The sequence below is a fragment of the Ochotona curzoniae genome, unplaced genomic scaffold, assembly GCF_017591425.1.
Source record: "Ochotona curzoniae isolate NIBS_2020 unplaced genomic scaffold, NIBS_Ocur_1.0 contig_2692, whole genome shotgun sequence".
NCBI classification, from domain to species: Eukaryota; Metazoa; Chordata; class Mammalia; order Lagomorpha; family Ochotonidae; genus Ochotona; species Ochotona curzoniae.
In genome coordinates, this window is record NW_024465556.1 from 10,208,814 (window position 1) to 10,224,449 (window position 15,636).

The 15,636-nt window shown below is 44.3% G+C and overlaps 1 protein-coding gene across 1 annotated transcript in view; it reads right to left on the bottom strand.

The window, feature by feature from the left end:
• Positions 1-14,261, bottom strand: part of RTKN2 (rhotekin 2) — a 58,550-nt gene extending 44,289 nt beyond the window's left edge. The window contains exons 1-2 of the mRNA XM_040975823.1: positions 14,068-14,261; positions 7,735-7,931 (exon numbers count right to left, since the gene is read on the bottom strand). Coding sequence (XP_040831757.1) covers positions 7,735-7,931; positions 14,068-14,115 — 245 coding nt within the window. The 5' untranslated portion in view covers positions 14,116-14,261. The remainder of the gene's footprint in view (positions 1-7,734; positions 7,932-14,067) is intronic.
• Positions 14,262-15,636: the final 1,375 nt, after the last annotated feature.

Consider the following 15,636-nt stretch of genomic DNA (forward strand, 5'->3'; position numbering starts at 1 on the left):
GCTCCCTGCTTGAAGCCTGGGAAAGCAGTAGAGGATGGGCAAGTCTTGGGACTCTGCACTTTCGTGGGAGGCCAGGAAGAAGCTCCTGGCTTTGGATGGGTCCAGCCATTGTGACAATTTGGGGAGTAAACCAGCGAACAGAGAGCTTTCTCTCAGTCTCACCCATTTCTCTGTAAATCTGCCTTTCCAACAAAAATAAATGTAATAAAGGGAGGGAGGGAAGGAGGAAGGGAGGAAAGAAGGAGATGAAATGGTGGGGGGGGGTGAGGTTTGGGTTGAAGACCAATTACTAAAATGTTTTCAGTTCTCTGAGAATGCTTTCGTTGTTGTTGTTGTTTTTACTGGCATCCATCTATTTTGCTCATTGCTGTATTGATACTGCCTGGTATACAACTCAGTACTTTCTGACGCTCTAAAGGATGGATGAGATGCCGAAATGAAGATATGCCCATTTTGACAGGGCACACAATAGATGTGGGCTTTCCTGTTTTAGGTTGGGTTTTACACTGAAGTAATCAGATATTATTGAGTTGCTGTTGATCTAACTCTATCTGCAGAATGGGGACGACAGGGCTCCTGAATTAATAAATAAATGCACTCTCCCTCACCCCTTAAAAGGCTACACAAATACAAAGGTTACTTTAGGAGTGTTTCCATTGTTGGTCTCGGGACTCAGTGTGGGGTCTGTGCAGAAGCACTAAATCACTTGTTCAAGTCATCAGAGAACTTCCCAGCTCCAGTAAAATAACGAATGTCCTCTACGGACTGCCTCGCTATTTCCTGGAAAACTGCTTTTCATTCAACCCAGAAAGCCAATAAAATCACCTATAACCCATCCCTACAGCATGACCATCCCCTTCACCCCAAAACTCCCTTTTCCCTGCCCCTGCACCAAAAATTACTACAAACATCAATTTACACAAACAGGAGAAATTAACATTTGAAACTATGAAAACCAGCTCCTGGGGTTGTTACTGAAATGCAAACTCAAGTGAGCACTGTACAATGTAGGAAATCCTAAGAATCCCCCATGGCAGAGGAAAAGGCTAGACCTAAGATTAGCGCAGACCACAGCACCAAGTTCTAAGGACATGAACGAACATCATCGGTCTTGCAGAAAGGAGAACGCAGTGGGGTAAGAAGGCCATGGGGGAGCGAGGAACAGCTTGTCTACGGAGATTTGAATGACGTTGAAGTCAAAACCCCTAAGAAACAAGATAGCATCATGTATTTAGGGTATGGGCCCTTCCTAGCTTCAAAAATAGAAAACAAGCTTAAAACCAAGGAAGCTCCACTAGCAATCTCCCACTGAAACCCCCGGTCACTTAGCCTAGCCTACAGAAATCCTATGTATTTCATTACAGTCAAAAAAAAAAAAAAAAGGAACCTTCAGCAATTAAAAACGCTATCAACTCCATCTCTAAAAAAATAGCACTGGCTGGTGCTGGCACTGTGGTGCAGCAAATTCAATTAATGCTTGCAGCACGGGCACCACATAGTGGAGTACCAGTTGGGTTCTGATTGCTCTGCTTCTGATCCAGGTCATTTCAGTGCCAACTAGAAAAGCAGTAGAAGGCGACCCAAGTACATGGGCCACTGCTACCCATGTGGCAGACCTGGATGGATGGAGTGCCGGATTCCTGGCCTCACCCAGTCACAGCTGTTGCACCATTTGGAAAATATACCAAAGAAGGGAAGACATTCACTCTTGCTTTCTTCCTTTCTTTCCCTTTCTTTCTCTTTCTATCTCTGCCCTCCCCACCACTCTCCTCCTGCTCTACCTCTCTCCCTTCCTAACAAATAAACAGAGCCTAGCGGCTAAAGTCCTCGCCTTGAACGCACCGGGATCCCATATGGGCGCCAGTTCTAATCCCAGCAGCCCTGCTTCCCATCCAGCTCTCTGCTTGTGCCCAAACCCTTCAGACCCTGCATCTGTGTGGAAGACCGGAGGAGGCTTCTGGGCTCCTGGCTTTGGAATGGCACAGCACCGGCCGTGGCGGTCACTTGCGGAGTGAATCATTGGACAGAAGATACTTCTCTCTGTCTCTCCTCCTCCCTGTATATATCTGACTTAGCAATAAAAAAATAAATATTTTTTAAAAAGCTATTTAATAAATAAATAAATCTTTAAAAATACATAAACGAACAAAATAATGTAATAGAGTACAACAAAAGGAATCAAGTACAATTATAAAGTTATTGCAGGGACCCAGCGCAGTAGACTAGTGGCTAAAGTCCTCTCCTTGCACACCTGGGGATCCCATATGGATGCTGGTTCGTGACCTAGAGGCCCCACTTCCCATCCAGCTCCCTGCCTGCAGCCTGGAAAAGCAGTGAAGGATGGCCCAAAGCTTTGGGACCCTGCACCCGCGTGGGAGATGCAGGAGAAGCTCCTGGCTCCTGCCTTCAGATCAGCTCAGCTCTAGCTTTTGCAACCGCTTGGGGAGTGAGCCAGCAGACCAAAGATCTTTCTCTTTCCAAAAAACAAATCAATCTTTTTTTTAAAAAAAAAAAAAAAGTTACTGCAAATATGAAAGAAAACAAGAACCTAAAATCTAAAGTCTCAAGCTTTGGCACAACAGACAGGCAGCCATTTAAACAGACTAAATAAAAACATGATTCTGAAATGAACATTAAAATAGAGGATGCCAGAGGCAAATATTCTAGGGGACACACATCGTGGATGACAATCTAAAGAATCAAAGCCCAAACTGAAAAATGTTAAAGGCTCAGAAAGTGACAGACAGAGACCAAGAAAATCTAACCTAGAAGTAAATACAGTTATCCGAAAAATAATGAGATAGAATATTTTATTCTAGAATCCAGGAAAACTTTCCGATCATAAAAGAAAGAATTCTTCATACCAAAGGGTCCTAAATGAGGCAAACAGTCAACCACATACATTTCCCAGGAAAAGGATCGGCCTTGAAGATGAAGAAAACTACTTTTATTCTCCAAGAAAAGAGATTACATCATACACAAAAGAAAATTAAACAGTAGATTTTAAAATAACAGCAGTGAAGGAAGAGTGTTGGCCGAGGATTTTCCAGCTCATCAGGTGCCCTTTCAACAGCAACACTCAAGAAGAACACTGCAGACACAAAAGGATGTGAAGTAAACCAATGTATAGGTCTGCCAGCTGAGGGGCTCCACTCTGAAAGAGATAATTTTACATTCTAAAATGAATTCAAGAAACAATTTCAGAGAAGACTTAGGGTCAAAACTCCAACAGACGCCTATAAACAGTAAGAAAGCAGGACATGTGATCTCTTCAGGCAAGGTCGATTTCGGGTCCAAAGTGCTGCATGTCCCAGCAGTAACAACCAAAGGACACTTTCTAATGCTAAATGCTGCAGTGGACAGTGGGTATAGAAGGGCCTAATGTCACTCAGCATCCTCGTAAAACAGAAGGTATGGGAGAGCCAAAGATAAGGACAGCAGAACCAAAAAAATCATAACTGTTTCTGTCAACACAATTCAAATGATCAAAAAACAAGCAGGCTATAGAGGAACTTGAAGTCATAAAAATGTCTTCTGAACATGTGCAGCAAACTTTATATTCCAATAAAAAGAAATGTAGCCTCAAAGCCAATGGAACAGTCCTGAAAAAGGATCTTATTGAGTCATAAAGAAAACCTCAGGGTATTCCATAAAGCAGACCTGATTTGATCGAGATGTAACTAAATGAATTCCTCTTTTTGTGATGGCAGAGTTGTTCATACTGGAGAAATTCTTCCACAGGAAATCTGAAACAACTACTTCAAAAACAAGCAGCTGGGGCCTGGTGCTATAGCCTAGCAGCTAAAGTCCTTGCCTTGCACGCGCCGGATTCTATATGGGAACCAGTTCATGTTCCAGCTGCTCCACTTTCCTTCCTGCTCTCTGCTTGTGGCCTGGGAAAGTAGTAGAGGATAGCCCAAAGCCTTGGGAACCTGTGTCTGTGTGGGAGACCTGGAGGAGGCTCTGGGCTCCCACCCAGTTGTTGCAGCCACTTGGGGAGTGAATCAACAGACAGTGGATCTTTCTCTCTGTATCTCCTTCTCTGTATATCAGACTTTCCGATAAAAATAAATAAACCTTAAAAAAAAAAAAAGTAGCTTGAGGCCAGCATTGCAGTACAGTGGGTTAAGCTGCTGCCTATATTTGCAGCTTCCCAAATGAGTACTGGTTTAAGACCTAGCTACTTAGCTTCCAATCCACCTTCCCTCCCTGATGGTCCAGTGTACTCAAGCCCTCCTATCCAAGTGGAAGAGCTCAATGAAGTTCTGCGAGACTTCAGTCTTGCAATCATTTGGACAGCAACTAGCAAAAGGAAGAGCTCATCCTCTCCCTGCATTTTTTTTTAAAAACTGGAAAGTCAGATATACAGACAGGAAGAGAAACAGAGACAGAAAGATCTTCCGTCTACTGGCTCACTCCCCAAGTGGCCACAACGGCCGGTGCTGAACCAATCCAAAGCCAGGAGCTTCTTTAGGTCTCCCACGCAGGTGCAGGCTTTGGGCCGTCCTCGACTGCTTTCCCAGGCCACAAGCAGGAAGCTGGATGGGAAGCGGGGCTGCCGGGACTAGAGTCGGCACCCATATGGGATCCTAGGTATGTGCAAGGCGAGGACTAGTTTAGCACTAGGCTAAAGCATTGAGTCTTCTCTCTGCATTTCTTAAACAAGTAAATCAATCTTTTGTAAAATTTGAAATTTATTAACTTTTTGACATCATAAATTTTCAGGAAATGAAGACTAATGTTCTTCTCATTAAAATGTTATTCATTAAAGAAGCTCCTGTCTCCTGGCTTCAGATTGGTTTAGCACCAGCCATTGTGGCCACTTGGGGGGTGAATCAGTGGACAAAAGATCTTTCCTTTAACTCTCCTCTCTGTAGATCTGACTTTCCAATTAAAACAAATAAAATCTTTTTTAAAAGGTGCTATTAATTCATAAGTGTTGAACTACCAACATCACTTGAGCAAGACCCTTGGAGCATGCCCCACATCAGGGACCTGGGACGGGTGGGAGATTGGGTGGGGCTTCTCCCTTTATCTCCCCCTTTAACCCAGATACATGAAAAAAAAAATGTGGAAATAACAGTCTTACCCACTTTCCTGTAGCCCTTGAACCTTTTTGCCCTAATTAATTAAAGATTGTCAAAAATAAAGAAAAACATAAAAAAGAAAAAAAAGCCACTATTTATTTTAATTCTACAGGAACACACAAATACAGCAGTTTTCTATACCTTAAAGGCTAACTAACCAAGGGAAGAAAGATCCCTTGGGCTTTTAAAGGTAAATTATTCACTAAGTATACATACATTCCCATGTTTTGATAAATTCTGTTAGCATGGACCAGTACAGTACTCAGTAAGTATTCTGCAAGTAGGAAATAGTCAATAAATATCTGATTGACCAAACAAATGGTATAACTTAGATAGGCTTCTAATAAGAAGTTGGAAAGCTACCGTTAAGACTCCCGTTAATCTGCAAATCATTTTTAGTCATAAGAAAACAAGCAGAGTATACATTTGGTGTGACAATTAAGATGCTGGTTAAATCCTTCATGTCCCATAATAGAAAGGTTTAGTATGTGACTCCTGATTCTAGCTTCTGGATAGCATAGACCCTAGGAGGCGCTAGTAACCGGCACATGTAACTGGGTTCTCGCTACCCAGGAGTGAGGCGCGGATTGAGCCCAGCATGCTGCAACCCCACATGTTACAGGTACCTGGAGAGAGAACCAGCAGATATGTACTCAATCTGCCCCTGTCTTTCTGCCTCTCAAATGAAATTAGTCACAAAATTTAAATGAAATTTTATAAAGGAAGTACAATTATTTCTCATTACATGCTATCAATAACCTCAGTGTATATCTATGCAAATAAAAAGAAGTTATAAACAAAAGAATCTATCCAGAATATTCAAGATGTTTTTAAGTTCCAAAAAGAATTCAATGCTTAATGGAATAAATGCTTGCATATGAATGGTAAGCAAAAACACCGTGTGTGTGTGTGTGTGTGTGTGTGTGTGTGTGTGTGTGTAAAGCAACAAAAATACTTTCATCTCCCAAAGATAATCAATAAAATATTGAAATCACACATTTTCAGTTAACAGTCGTAGGCATTTTTCCCTAGCTTTGCTATATAATTCTACAAGTGATTAGACTCACTTAACATTTCAATAAATCAGTAACTTCAAAAATAGCATACTGACAAATTAAGAAAATGGCCCATTTCATAATTCACTAAAAAAATACTTAAAGAACATTAGATACAGAGGAGATGGTGCCAGAATATCATTCCAAATACTATGACAGATAACATAATATTGAATGCTTAGTTCCACAGTCCCTTAAACCAGCACTTCCCAAATTTATCCCTGAAACAACATGCTTGATAAAGTAACCTTAAAAAGGACTGGGGAGGGGCCAGAGCTGTGGAGTAGTAGGCTAAGCTTTTGCCTGTTGAAGGCAGCCATCATTTATGGGCACTGGTTCCTGCCCCAGCTTCTCCAAAACTTCTAGTTCAAATCCCCCCTTAAGGGCCTGGGAAAGCAGTGGAGGATGGCTCAAGCCCTTGGCCTCTACACACACAGAGGAAACTCAGAAGCAGCTCCTGGCTCCAGATCGGCTTAGCTCCAACCACTGCAGCCATTTAGGGAGTGAACCAGCAGATGGAAGCTCATTTGCTCGTTCAACGCTCTCTCTCTTTCTGTCTCCCCTTCTCACTATATAACTACGTCTTTCGAATAAAAATTAAAATAAACATTTAAAAAAAAGATGAGTTCAAAGAGATGAAAGGGTACCTGCTGGCACTACAGCTAAGCCTGTCTCTTCTGCATTCAGAGCTCAGTGACATCACAACCTCATCAAGATTTTATTCATATAAAATCTCCTTTTCTATACTGTGTTTTTCTTCCCCTCCCACCCCACAGCAAGATTTTGAAGTAAGTACACTGTTACCAGCCCAGGGGCTATTAACGTCTGAGAAGAAACTTCTCACTTGGGCTAGAGTTGTCAAGACTTATTAAACGACAATGAATACACACCAAACACTAGCCTCTAACTACAGTCAATTCTTCAGACAGAACACAATTTCACTCGCAAATCACACATCTAATCTGAAAGGGCAGCTGGTAGTGACAAAGAGAACGCGTGACCAGAAGTTATGGAGCACACCCCTCTCTCATTAGCTTCTGTCACTAGACAGTCCCCTGCTCTGAGGCAAAACAGTCCCCTACTCTGAGGATTTTTGTTTAGCACATGAAGGGATATTTGCAGATTTTGAAGTTCCTTTCCATCCATAAGGATATGTATCTTTATTTTTATGCATCTTGCTACTCGTTCATTTGAACATAGCACAGCATCTACATTCTATTACTCTCGGCTAGGGCCATTTTAGTAGCACATCTCTAAGCAAGCAGTCATCTTTCGATGAGTTCAGATCTACATCCCTCTACACTGGACTGCTGGCCGTGATCCTTTCTTAAAATCTTCCCTAGGTCCTTGCTTTCCGCTTCACATAGGGAACATAACAAATGAACCGAGTGAAGTCACTGCCTGGGGCCGGGTTCCCTCTGAGTTCTACCATTAAAGCGCTTACGACGTCAGCTGCGCTGTCAGGGTGCGTGTGTGCTTTAAAGTCTGGCGATTTGACAATTATTCTTTGAATTTAAAAAAGAAAATGCAGTATCATTTACTGGTAAAGCTTTAAAGTACACTAAAAGCTAGAGGTAAACCGTGCTACCAACCCCCTTGCAGTTCCTTTTGCACTCTGCTCCTCTAGTTTCTGCAGCTCTGAGGTGTAAGCCAATATCCGGGCATTGCACACCATGAGATTCTTCACGGCGAGTAAAAGCTGGTCCTTCTGAGTGCTCAGGGAAAGGAGCTTCAGTATTCCTTCTCGTATTCGGATCTCTAAGTCTATCTTTTCTTGAATGCTGCAGTCCTAAAATTGAAAAAAGAAAAATGAGAAAAACATTTTCAAAAGGAGGTGAGAATCCAAGTTTACATTTCTTTTTACCCTTAACAGGTGGAAAACGAGAAACATGGTAGATATTAAGTTTCCTCTTTTTCCCTCTCATTCTCCCTCTCTGTCTGCTTGTTAAATTTAAAAACAAAACAAGAAAAAAAACTTAAAAAGAAACATACAGTAACTAGTGTGATGACGGTTCCCTACACAGTATTATAGAAACTGTATTATGGCATGGCATGTAATTGACAATTAGTTGATTAAGGGAAACTTGTGAAAAACAACAGGGCTACAGGAAGGAAGCAGCGCCCGGCAGCGAGGAGGTAACTGGCTGTTTGTCACGATAAGCAGAACAATGAGACCTCAAAAGCCAGAATGTAAGCAATGCGCCTAGAAGAGGACAGAAACCGAGCTGCACGGACCAGGAATGCAGAACACAGCTCGGGGCAGACTTCATGTTTCACAGTCACTACGAAACTACTAAATAATTTCAGTTCTGAAAGTTTTATTATCCCATACAATGAACCTGTAGTGGCCTGATTCTATATACATCTTTCATGTAGCATTAGAATTCTACAAGCTGAATGTACAGTTTTGATTTAACTCTGCGACTTTGGTGAACATTGTAAATCATAAGATATTCTTTGCTACGAACATGCACTGATGATTCTGTTACGATTCTTTTTGATGGCAAAGTGAATATTTTGGCTTCTGCGGTTTAAGAAAAAAGAAAGAGCACTGCAGTTTGCCTTCCACTTGTAACAATGCATAAATGAAAAAATTGTGCTGGGGGCCAGCACTGCACGCAATGAGTTAAGCTGCTAACATTGGTGTCAATATCCCACACCGGTCTGTTTGGGTATGGCCTACTCTGTTTCAGATCCAATTCCATGCTAATATGCCCAAGTGCTCCTACCCCTGCCATCCCACATGGGAAAACAGAGCGTTCCAAGTTCCTGGCTTTGGCTTAACCCAATCCCAGATGTTTCAGGCATCTGGGAAATGAACAGCTGGATGGAAGATCTTCGTCTCTCACCCACTCCCTCTGTCACTCTTTCTTTCAAAAAAAAAAAAATCACTACAAAATGAGAAGGGATTCTACTCATAAAATTGATACATTTTAAAAAGATTATCTTTGCAAAAAAAATAAGAATGACTACTGGGAGAGTGAAGAGTTTATGATGACTCCCCAGAAATGGTCATAGATGGTCCAAGCCAATCCACTGAAGCATTCACACGTAGAGAACAACTACTGTCTGCAGTTACATCGTAGAATCACCACATAAAAACCTTCCCGTGTAGTTTTGCCACTCAAAACCAGAGTACGAGGTCCGACACACTAGCCTAGCAGCTAAAGTCCTTGCCTTGCACACAACAGGATCCCATATAGGCACTGGTTTGTGTTCCAGCAATCCCACTTCCCATCCAGCTCCCTGCTTGTGGCCTGGGAAAGCAGTCAAGGATGGCCCAAAGCCTTGGGACCCTGCACTTGCATGGGAGACCTGGGAGAGGCTCTGGGCTCCTGGTTTCAGATCAGCATAGCTCTGGCCATTGTGGCCGCTTAGGGAGTGAATCAGTAGATGGCAGAGCGTTCTCTCTGTCTCTCTTCCTCTCTGTATATCTGACTTTCCAATAAAAATAAATAGATCTTTAAAAAAAAAACTGGTATACATCATACACACAGACATGTGCCAGTTTTCCTTTTTCACATGACTGAATTTCAACTCCATTCCATTTTTTTATGACTTGCAGATCCCCATATAAATTATTTTAATGTAATTAGCAATTAATTATAAGAATTATCTATATGATCCATGTGTCCACAGAAACTCTGGCAGTGACCAGAGGAGGGTGGAGCTTGCTTTGAGCCCGGTCAGTCGCTGTAACCTCAGACCAAGACCCAGATGGACAGAATTCTGGCGTGCCCCCTCCCAGGCAATGGGGTCACCACCAATGCACCAATGATGGACACAAACCAATATTCCCCAACAAGTAGGGAGGAAGCAACTCCTGCTTCAGCTTCTGTGTTAAGAGGGGGTTTAAACCTCCCTTGCACGTGTCTTCCTCTGTAGCTCCCTGCTTCACGTCTGTCTTTCTGCTACACAGGATTGGAAGCCTGAGATCAAAGTTCCCTGGAACAAAAGCAATCTGCATTCTTTTCTAGACACTGATAATGACCTTCTTCCCTGGTGGTCGGCTAATCTTACATCAATATTGGACGGTATATATTGGGAAGAACTTGACGCTAGGATGAATAGCCTTACTCCACAACTCAAATACAGATACCATCTGGTGACACTAAATTCAATTGTATTTTCTAATAAAGCAGCATTTAAACCAGTACTGGGGTCCTTAAAGCAGCTGCCATCAGAATCAGTTGAGGTAGAGGATGGTCCCTATAAACATCAAAGTTCCTAGCGCCTGACACGGTAGTTAAAGTTCTCGCCTTGCATGCACAAGGATCCCCTATGGGTGCTGGTTCGTGTTCCAGCTGCTCCATTTCCTATCTAGCTCCCTGCTTGTGGCAGGATGACCCAAAGCCTTGAGACCCTGCACCCGTATGAGAGACCCAGAAGTTCCTAGCTCCTGACTTCGGATCAGCTCAGCTCCAGCCATTGTGGACACTTGGGGAGAGAACCAGCAGGTGGAAGTTCTTTCTCTCTCCTTCTCTTTTTAAGTCTGACATTCCAATAAAAATAAATAAATCTTTAAAAATAAAATAAGAAACCTATACCTACAACCTTCCCCAAAGTAGGGCCCCAGGCTGTGTGTGTGTGTGTGTGTGTTTAAAGTTCCTCTCATGATTTAATGTCCAGAACCACTGGGGTTTTTTTTTTTTTTTTTTTTTTTTAAATGAAGAGCCATTGTTGGACTGTTTGAAATTCTAACATTTTCAAAGTTGCAACAACCTTAAGCAGCCAGCAGGTGGCCACAGCCACATCAGGGGAAACAACTTGTAGGGCTTCTATCCCAGCACTGCAGACTTCACATCATTCAAGTCAGAGTTCTTGGAAAACTTATGTAGAAGACCAAGTTGCTGCTCCCTATGGAAGTGGAGACTATCTAGCAGAAGGCAGCTTTACAATACTATTTTTGAGAGGAGCGGCAAGCACCTGTTTCTGGAACTAAAGTCACACTGAAGCGCTTGCCACATCCATTTGTATTCTCAACCCATAACAGCAGAGCTGAGTGATCCCGATTAGTTTGTGGCCTGCAAGGCTGACAATACTTACTATCTAGCCCTTTACAGAAGTAATCTATTGAGCCTTGGCCCTGCCCAATTAAATTGCAGCTAGCTCCCTTGCAGAGGCTAACCTCAGGGTTAAGGTGAGTTAAATTGGTCTGTGAGAGCTGATACAAGCAGAATGAACTGGTGTTATGCATGGTTTTGAACACGTGGAGTTTTTGGGTTTTGATACAGGTTCTTCTTTTAGCTAGCTGTGTATTCTCCACACAATTTGTTTTAGTAAACAGCTACACTTCACACACAGAAGTAAACTTTGTTCGACCAATACTAGCTCTAGTAAACAAAGGGCTTGACGGAGTGCAGTGACCCAAGGACATTACGGGCTGCTGGAGAGAGGAATCGGGCTCAGCCTATCCAGAGTGTGCATCTGAGTGGATCAGGGAGGATGGGACCTGACCAGGGTGGGCATCACTGACAGCCTAGGCACCTGGAGGGACCAAAGGGGAAGGTGACTTCCACCTGCCTGGAAAACAAACAAACAAACAAACTGGGAAATGCGCATCCTCCGCCCTTTTGCCGACAGCCAGGCTTTTCAGTACTGAATGGAGAATCCCGTCCAGGGCTTCTCTGCTTCCCAGGCAGTTGGGTTAGACCAAGCCACACTACCAGCACAGGCTCTCTGGCCTGCAGACCATCTGTCCTGGGGCTTCTCAGCTGCTACAACTAGGCAAGCCAGCCTCCTCCCTAATGAATTCTCCTTCCTCTCCTTGTATGTGTAGCTTCATCAATTCTGTATCTCCAGAGAACCCTACCCAATGCAATGGTCTTAGTGTTGCTACTAAGAACTGGTTAGAAAACCTTGAAGGTGGGCGGCTGGTAAGACATGCTATCATTTACCTCATGGATGTAGACCAGCTACGTTGGCAGGAAGAGCAACATGCAGGTGGAGAAAGACAAGACTACAGAAAAGCAGCCCCAGGACTCCGGTAATGTCATGTCTCTGCAAGAAACCTCACAGACTTCAAGAATTATTGATGTACACAGCCAGGTCTGGAGAATGCTAACAGTGGGCCACTCGGGGGGATGGAACTGCAGAAAGAATTCTTAAATTCTTACATCTCTACGTACATTGACTTCTCTGCAGTGGGGGAAATATTAGCTTTCAATTTTTATTAAGATTTCAGAAGCCCAAACATTTACATGAAAAAATAGGTGACTGCCTCCACTGCTCAGAGGAATGAGACTAAAAAGAAATAAAGGAAGAAGTGAGCAGTCTCTCTCAAGTGTTTCCTGAGTCTAGGTGCTGTGCTAAATATTCTATTAAGCTTGTCAAATCCCCACACCCATTCCATACCTGGGGAAAGCAGAACGTGGGTGAGACAGATAAGTTATTAAAGACCGCACGCCACGCACGGTTGAATTGAACTCAAATCTGACCCCTGCCTCAATATGATGTGATGTAAGGGGTTTGCAGAAGACCCTAACAATTCAGTAAGATGTTTGTCTAGTGGGTGACCACCCCAAAATCTTCTATTTGAACCCCTACTAGAGAGTAGCTTCTTCATAACCAAGAAAACAACCCAAATATTCAGCGCTAATCAACTATAAAATTCCCTTCCTGACCTTCAATATTCCTATTAGATTGAAGACTCTCACTAGTTTGGAGCAATTTTCCCCCAAACAAAAGCAGTGATTCAACATTTCGGCTATTTTGATTTCACTGTGCCTAAGGGCGATATCGGTAAGCACTGGTCCAATCCAGCCTAAATAACCAAATCATTATGCATATTTAACATTTTCATCCCAGGCTGTTAAAACTGTTTTCACGACTTTGTCCTCTTGTCTCTTTGTACTATTCCTAAACATTCCTGCAGCATAGAGCTCAGGAAACTCAGATGGCTTACTCAAAATTTTGATATTGGCAAGAATCCCAAATGATTCAGAATTTTTTTTTTAACCATCAGTCAGGCTAGCCAAAGTATGTAAGAGAGGATATAGAAGATGCCTTTACAGCAAAACCTTCGAAATTTTTAGAAATGCTGGCATAAATAATAATAGTAGAGTTAATTTGCATAATCATTCCCAATTCCTTATTTTTCACAGTATCATTGAAAATTTCTTAACAACTTTAGATCTGCTAAGGAAATTCCAGACTTCTAAACAAAAATATTCCGCTGAACCAAAAGAAACTGCAAATACTCTGCCGGTATTGACATGCAAAATTGGCAAGCTGTATATAAGTTAAAGTTAAAATTAGCACGTGATTGAAGCAGAAGTTCCAGCTTAAAGGAGATCCAGCTTAAAGACATCAGCAGTTTCTATTAAGACCCACCCCCCCCAACCAAGGTTAAGATTGGGAAGTGCAATATAAAATTCTAATAGCTGATGTTGCTAACACAATTTTATCAGCTGAACTACAAACGTCTACACTATTTAAAGCGCCCTTCTTCTCCCTTGCAACTGTTTGCAAAATAACACACTATCAAACCTCCTATGTCTTCTAAAGTTCAGAGGTTGCAGTCGCTTCCGCACTCCGCTATCCACTCGCTTCTGCTGGGTGTAGATATCGCTCCAGCTTTCCGTTAAATCCAGTGATAACCCGAGTATCTTCTGGGAAGTCCCCAGGGCATCCATACTCCTGCTTGCAGACACAGGGGTGTCTGAGGTGAGGGCTGCGGACAGGTGCGCCACAAAACGCTGGCAGGAGCGCATCGCTCCACACCTTCCCCGCCATCAGCTTGCTCCCTAACCTGGGGGTTCAGTTGCTCCTGGCCTTTCGGGGACCCACGGTGCAGCCTCCTAGTCCCTCTCCCTGTCTGTGGCCACGGCTGATTTCGAGTGGCCGAGCGCCGTCTTCCCGGACGAGGAAACAAAGCAGCCAGGGCCCCTTCCTAAGTCCGCAGCTGGACCCCCTTCCTCACTCACCTGAGGGGCGCCGAGCCCCGCCACACCGACTCGTGTCTGCTCCTCCATCTCCAGCACCAGAGCCGGGGCCGCCTCCACTCCTCCAAACCGCAGATTTGAAAATCCCGCCCCTGGCCGCGGCCGTGGAGGACGCCAACCGCCCGGCCGTACCAAGTGCCGGCTGCAGGGGGAAGGGGCGCAGGGCTGAGGAGGGGAGCGAGGGAGAGGGGAGGAGACGCGGAGCGCGCGAGCGCACGCGCAGTGGGCAGACCCCGCGTCCGGAGGCGCCAGCTGCCGGAAGTTTGTGGAGACCCGACTTTTGGGTTGCGGGCTGTGGAGGCAGGACTTAAGGCCCAGGTGGGGTTGTGGGCCGGCCTGCGTCGGGAGCGGGCGTGACCTCGAGAAAAGCGTGGGCTGAAAGTATGGTTTTCGGGATCACGGCTTTGCCCTGCGGAGCCCACCTGTCCACGTCTCCTGACGTGACTGAGGCGCACGGACTCGAAGCTGTGGTTCCTGGGCCCAGCACAGAAAACGCTGGGACACTTGGAGTCCCAAGAAGCCCGAGGTGTGATTCCTGATCTGAATGACATCTCTGTCCAAAGTGGAAGGCCTTGTCGCCCAGGGTCCCGCCCAGCCCGGAATCCTATTGGTCAGGCTCATGAGGCACCGACCTTGGCCTGTTGCCTCCAGCATCTCTTCACGGGCGTCCACCCAAGAACTCCGTCCTTTCGCTCCAAGGACCCCTTTCCTTCTACTTTTACGTGGAGTTCCTTCCTCCAAAATGATCCAAGGACATTCTTCCTCTCTCAGGGAGGAGTCTACCAGGTCAGCCCACCCTCACCTTCCCAGGAAGGCCTTAGGCACTTTTGTGTCCACCTGCAGAGTGAAGTAAGGGTGTGTTTTATTTATTTTGGGTGTCTGTTGTCCTGATATCCAACTCTATCTTGTGGCTTTCCCTACGTGGATTTTCTTTTTTAAGAATTGGTTATTTTTATTGGAAAGACAGATACAAACAGAAAGAGAGACACTCCCCAATTGGCTGCAATGGCTGGAGCTGAACTGATCTGAAACCAGGAGCCAACAACCTACTCTTGGTCTCCGACGTGGATGCAAGCTTTGCCAGGCCACAAGCAGGGAGCTGGATAGGAAGCAGAGCAGCCAGGATACGAACCGATGTGCATATGGGATCCCAGAGCTTACAAGGTGAGGATTTAGCCACTGAGGTATCGCACCAGGCACCCAAAGAGGAGTTTGAATTAGGTGTAATCACCTTATTTACAAAGCCCACTTTTAAGCAGTTGAAGATGAAGATGGAAGTATGATGGATACTTCTGTGATTTGAACAAGATTTGGTTCCCAAGCTTCTGTGGGTGTTCAACTCAGGGTCAAAGCTGAAAGTAGTAAGAAGGTGGACACAGTCCCACAGGGTGGTACTTGGAGAGAGGTGGGCCCTTCTGTGGGTCCTCTAGGCTCCTGGCCATGTGCTGTCAGTGGCAGCTCTCACAAGGGGCTCCAGCCCTTCCTTCTGTTTCCAGGAGTACCCTGTTATCCTTGCTCTACAGTGGCACCACCACTGTCTCTGTTGCCAGA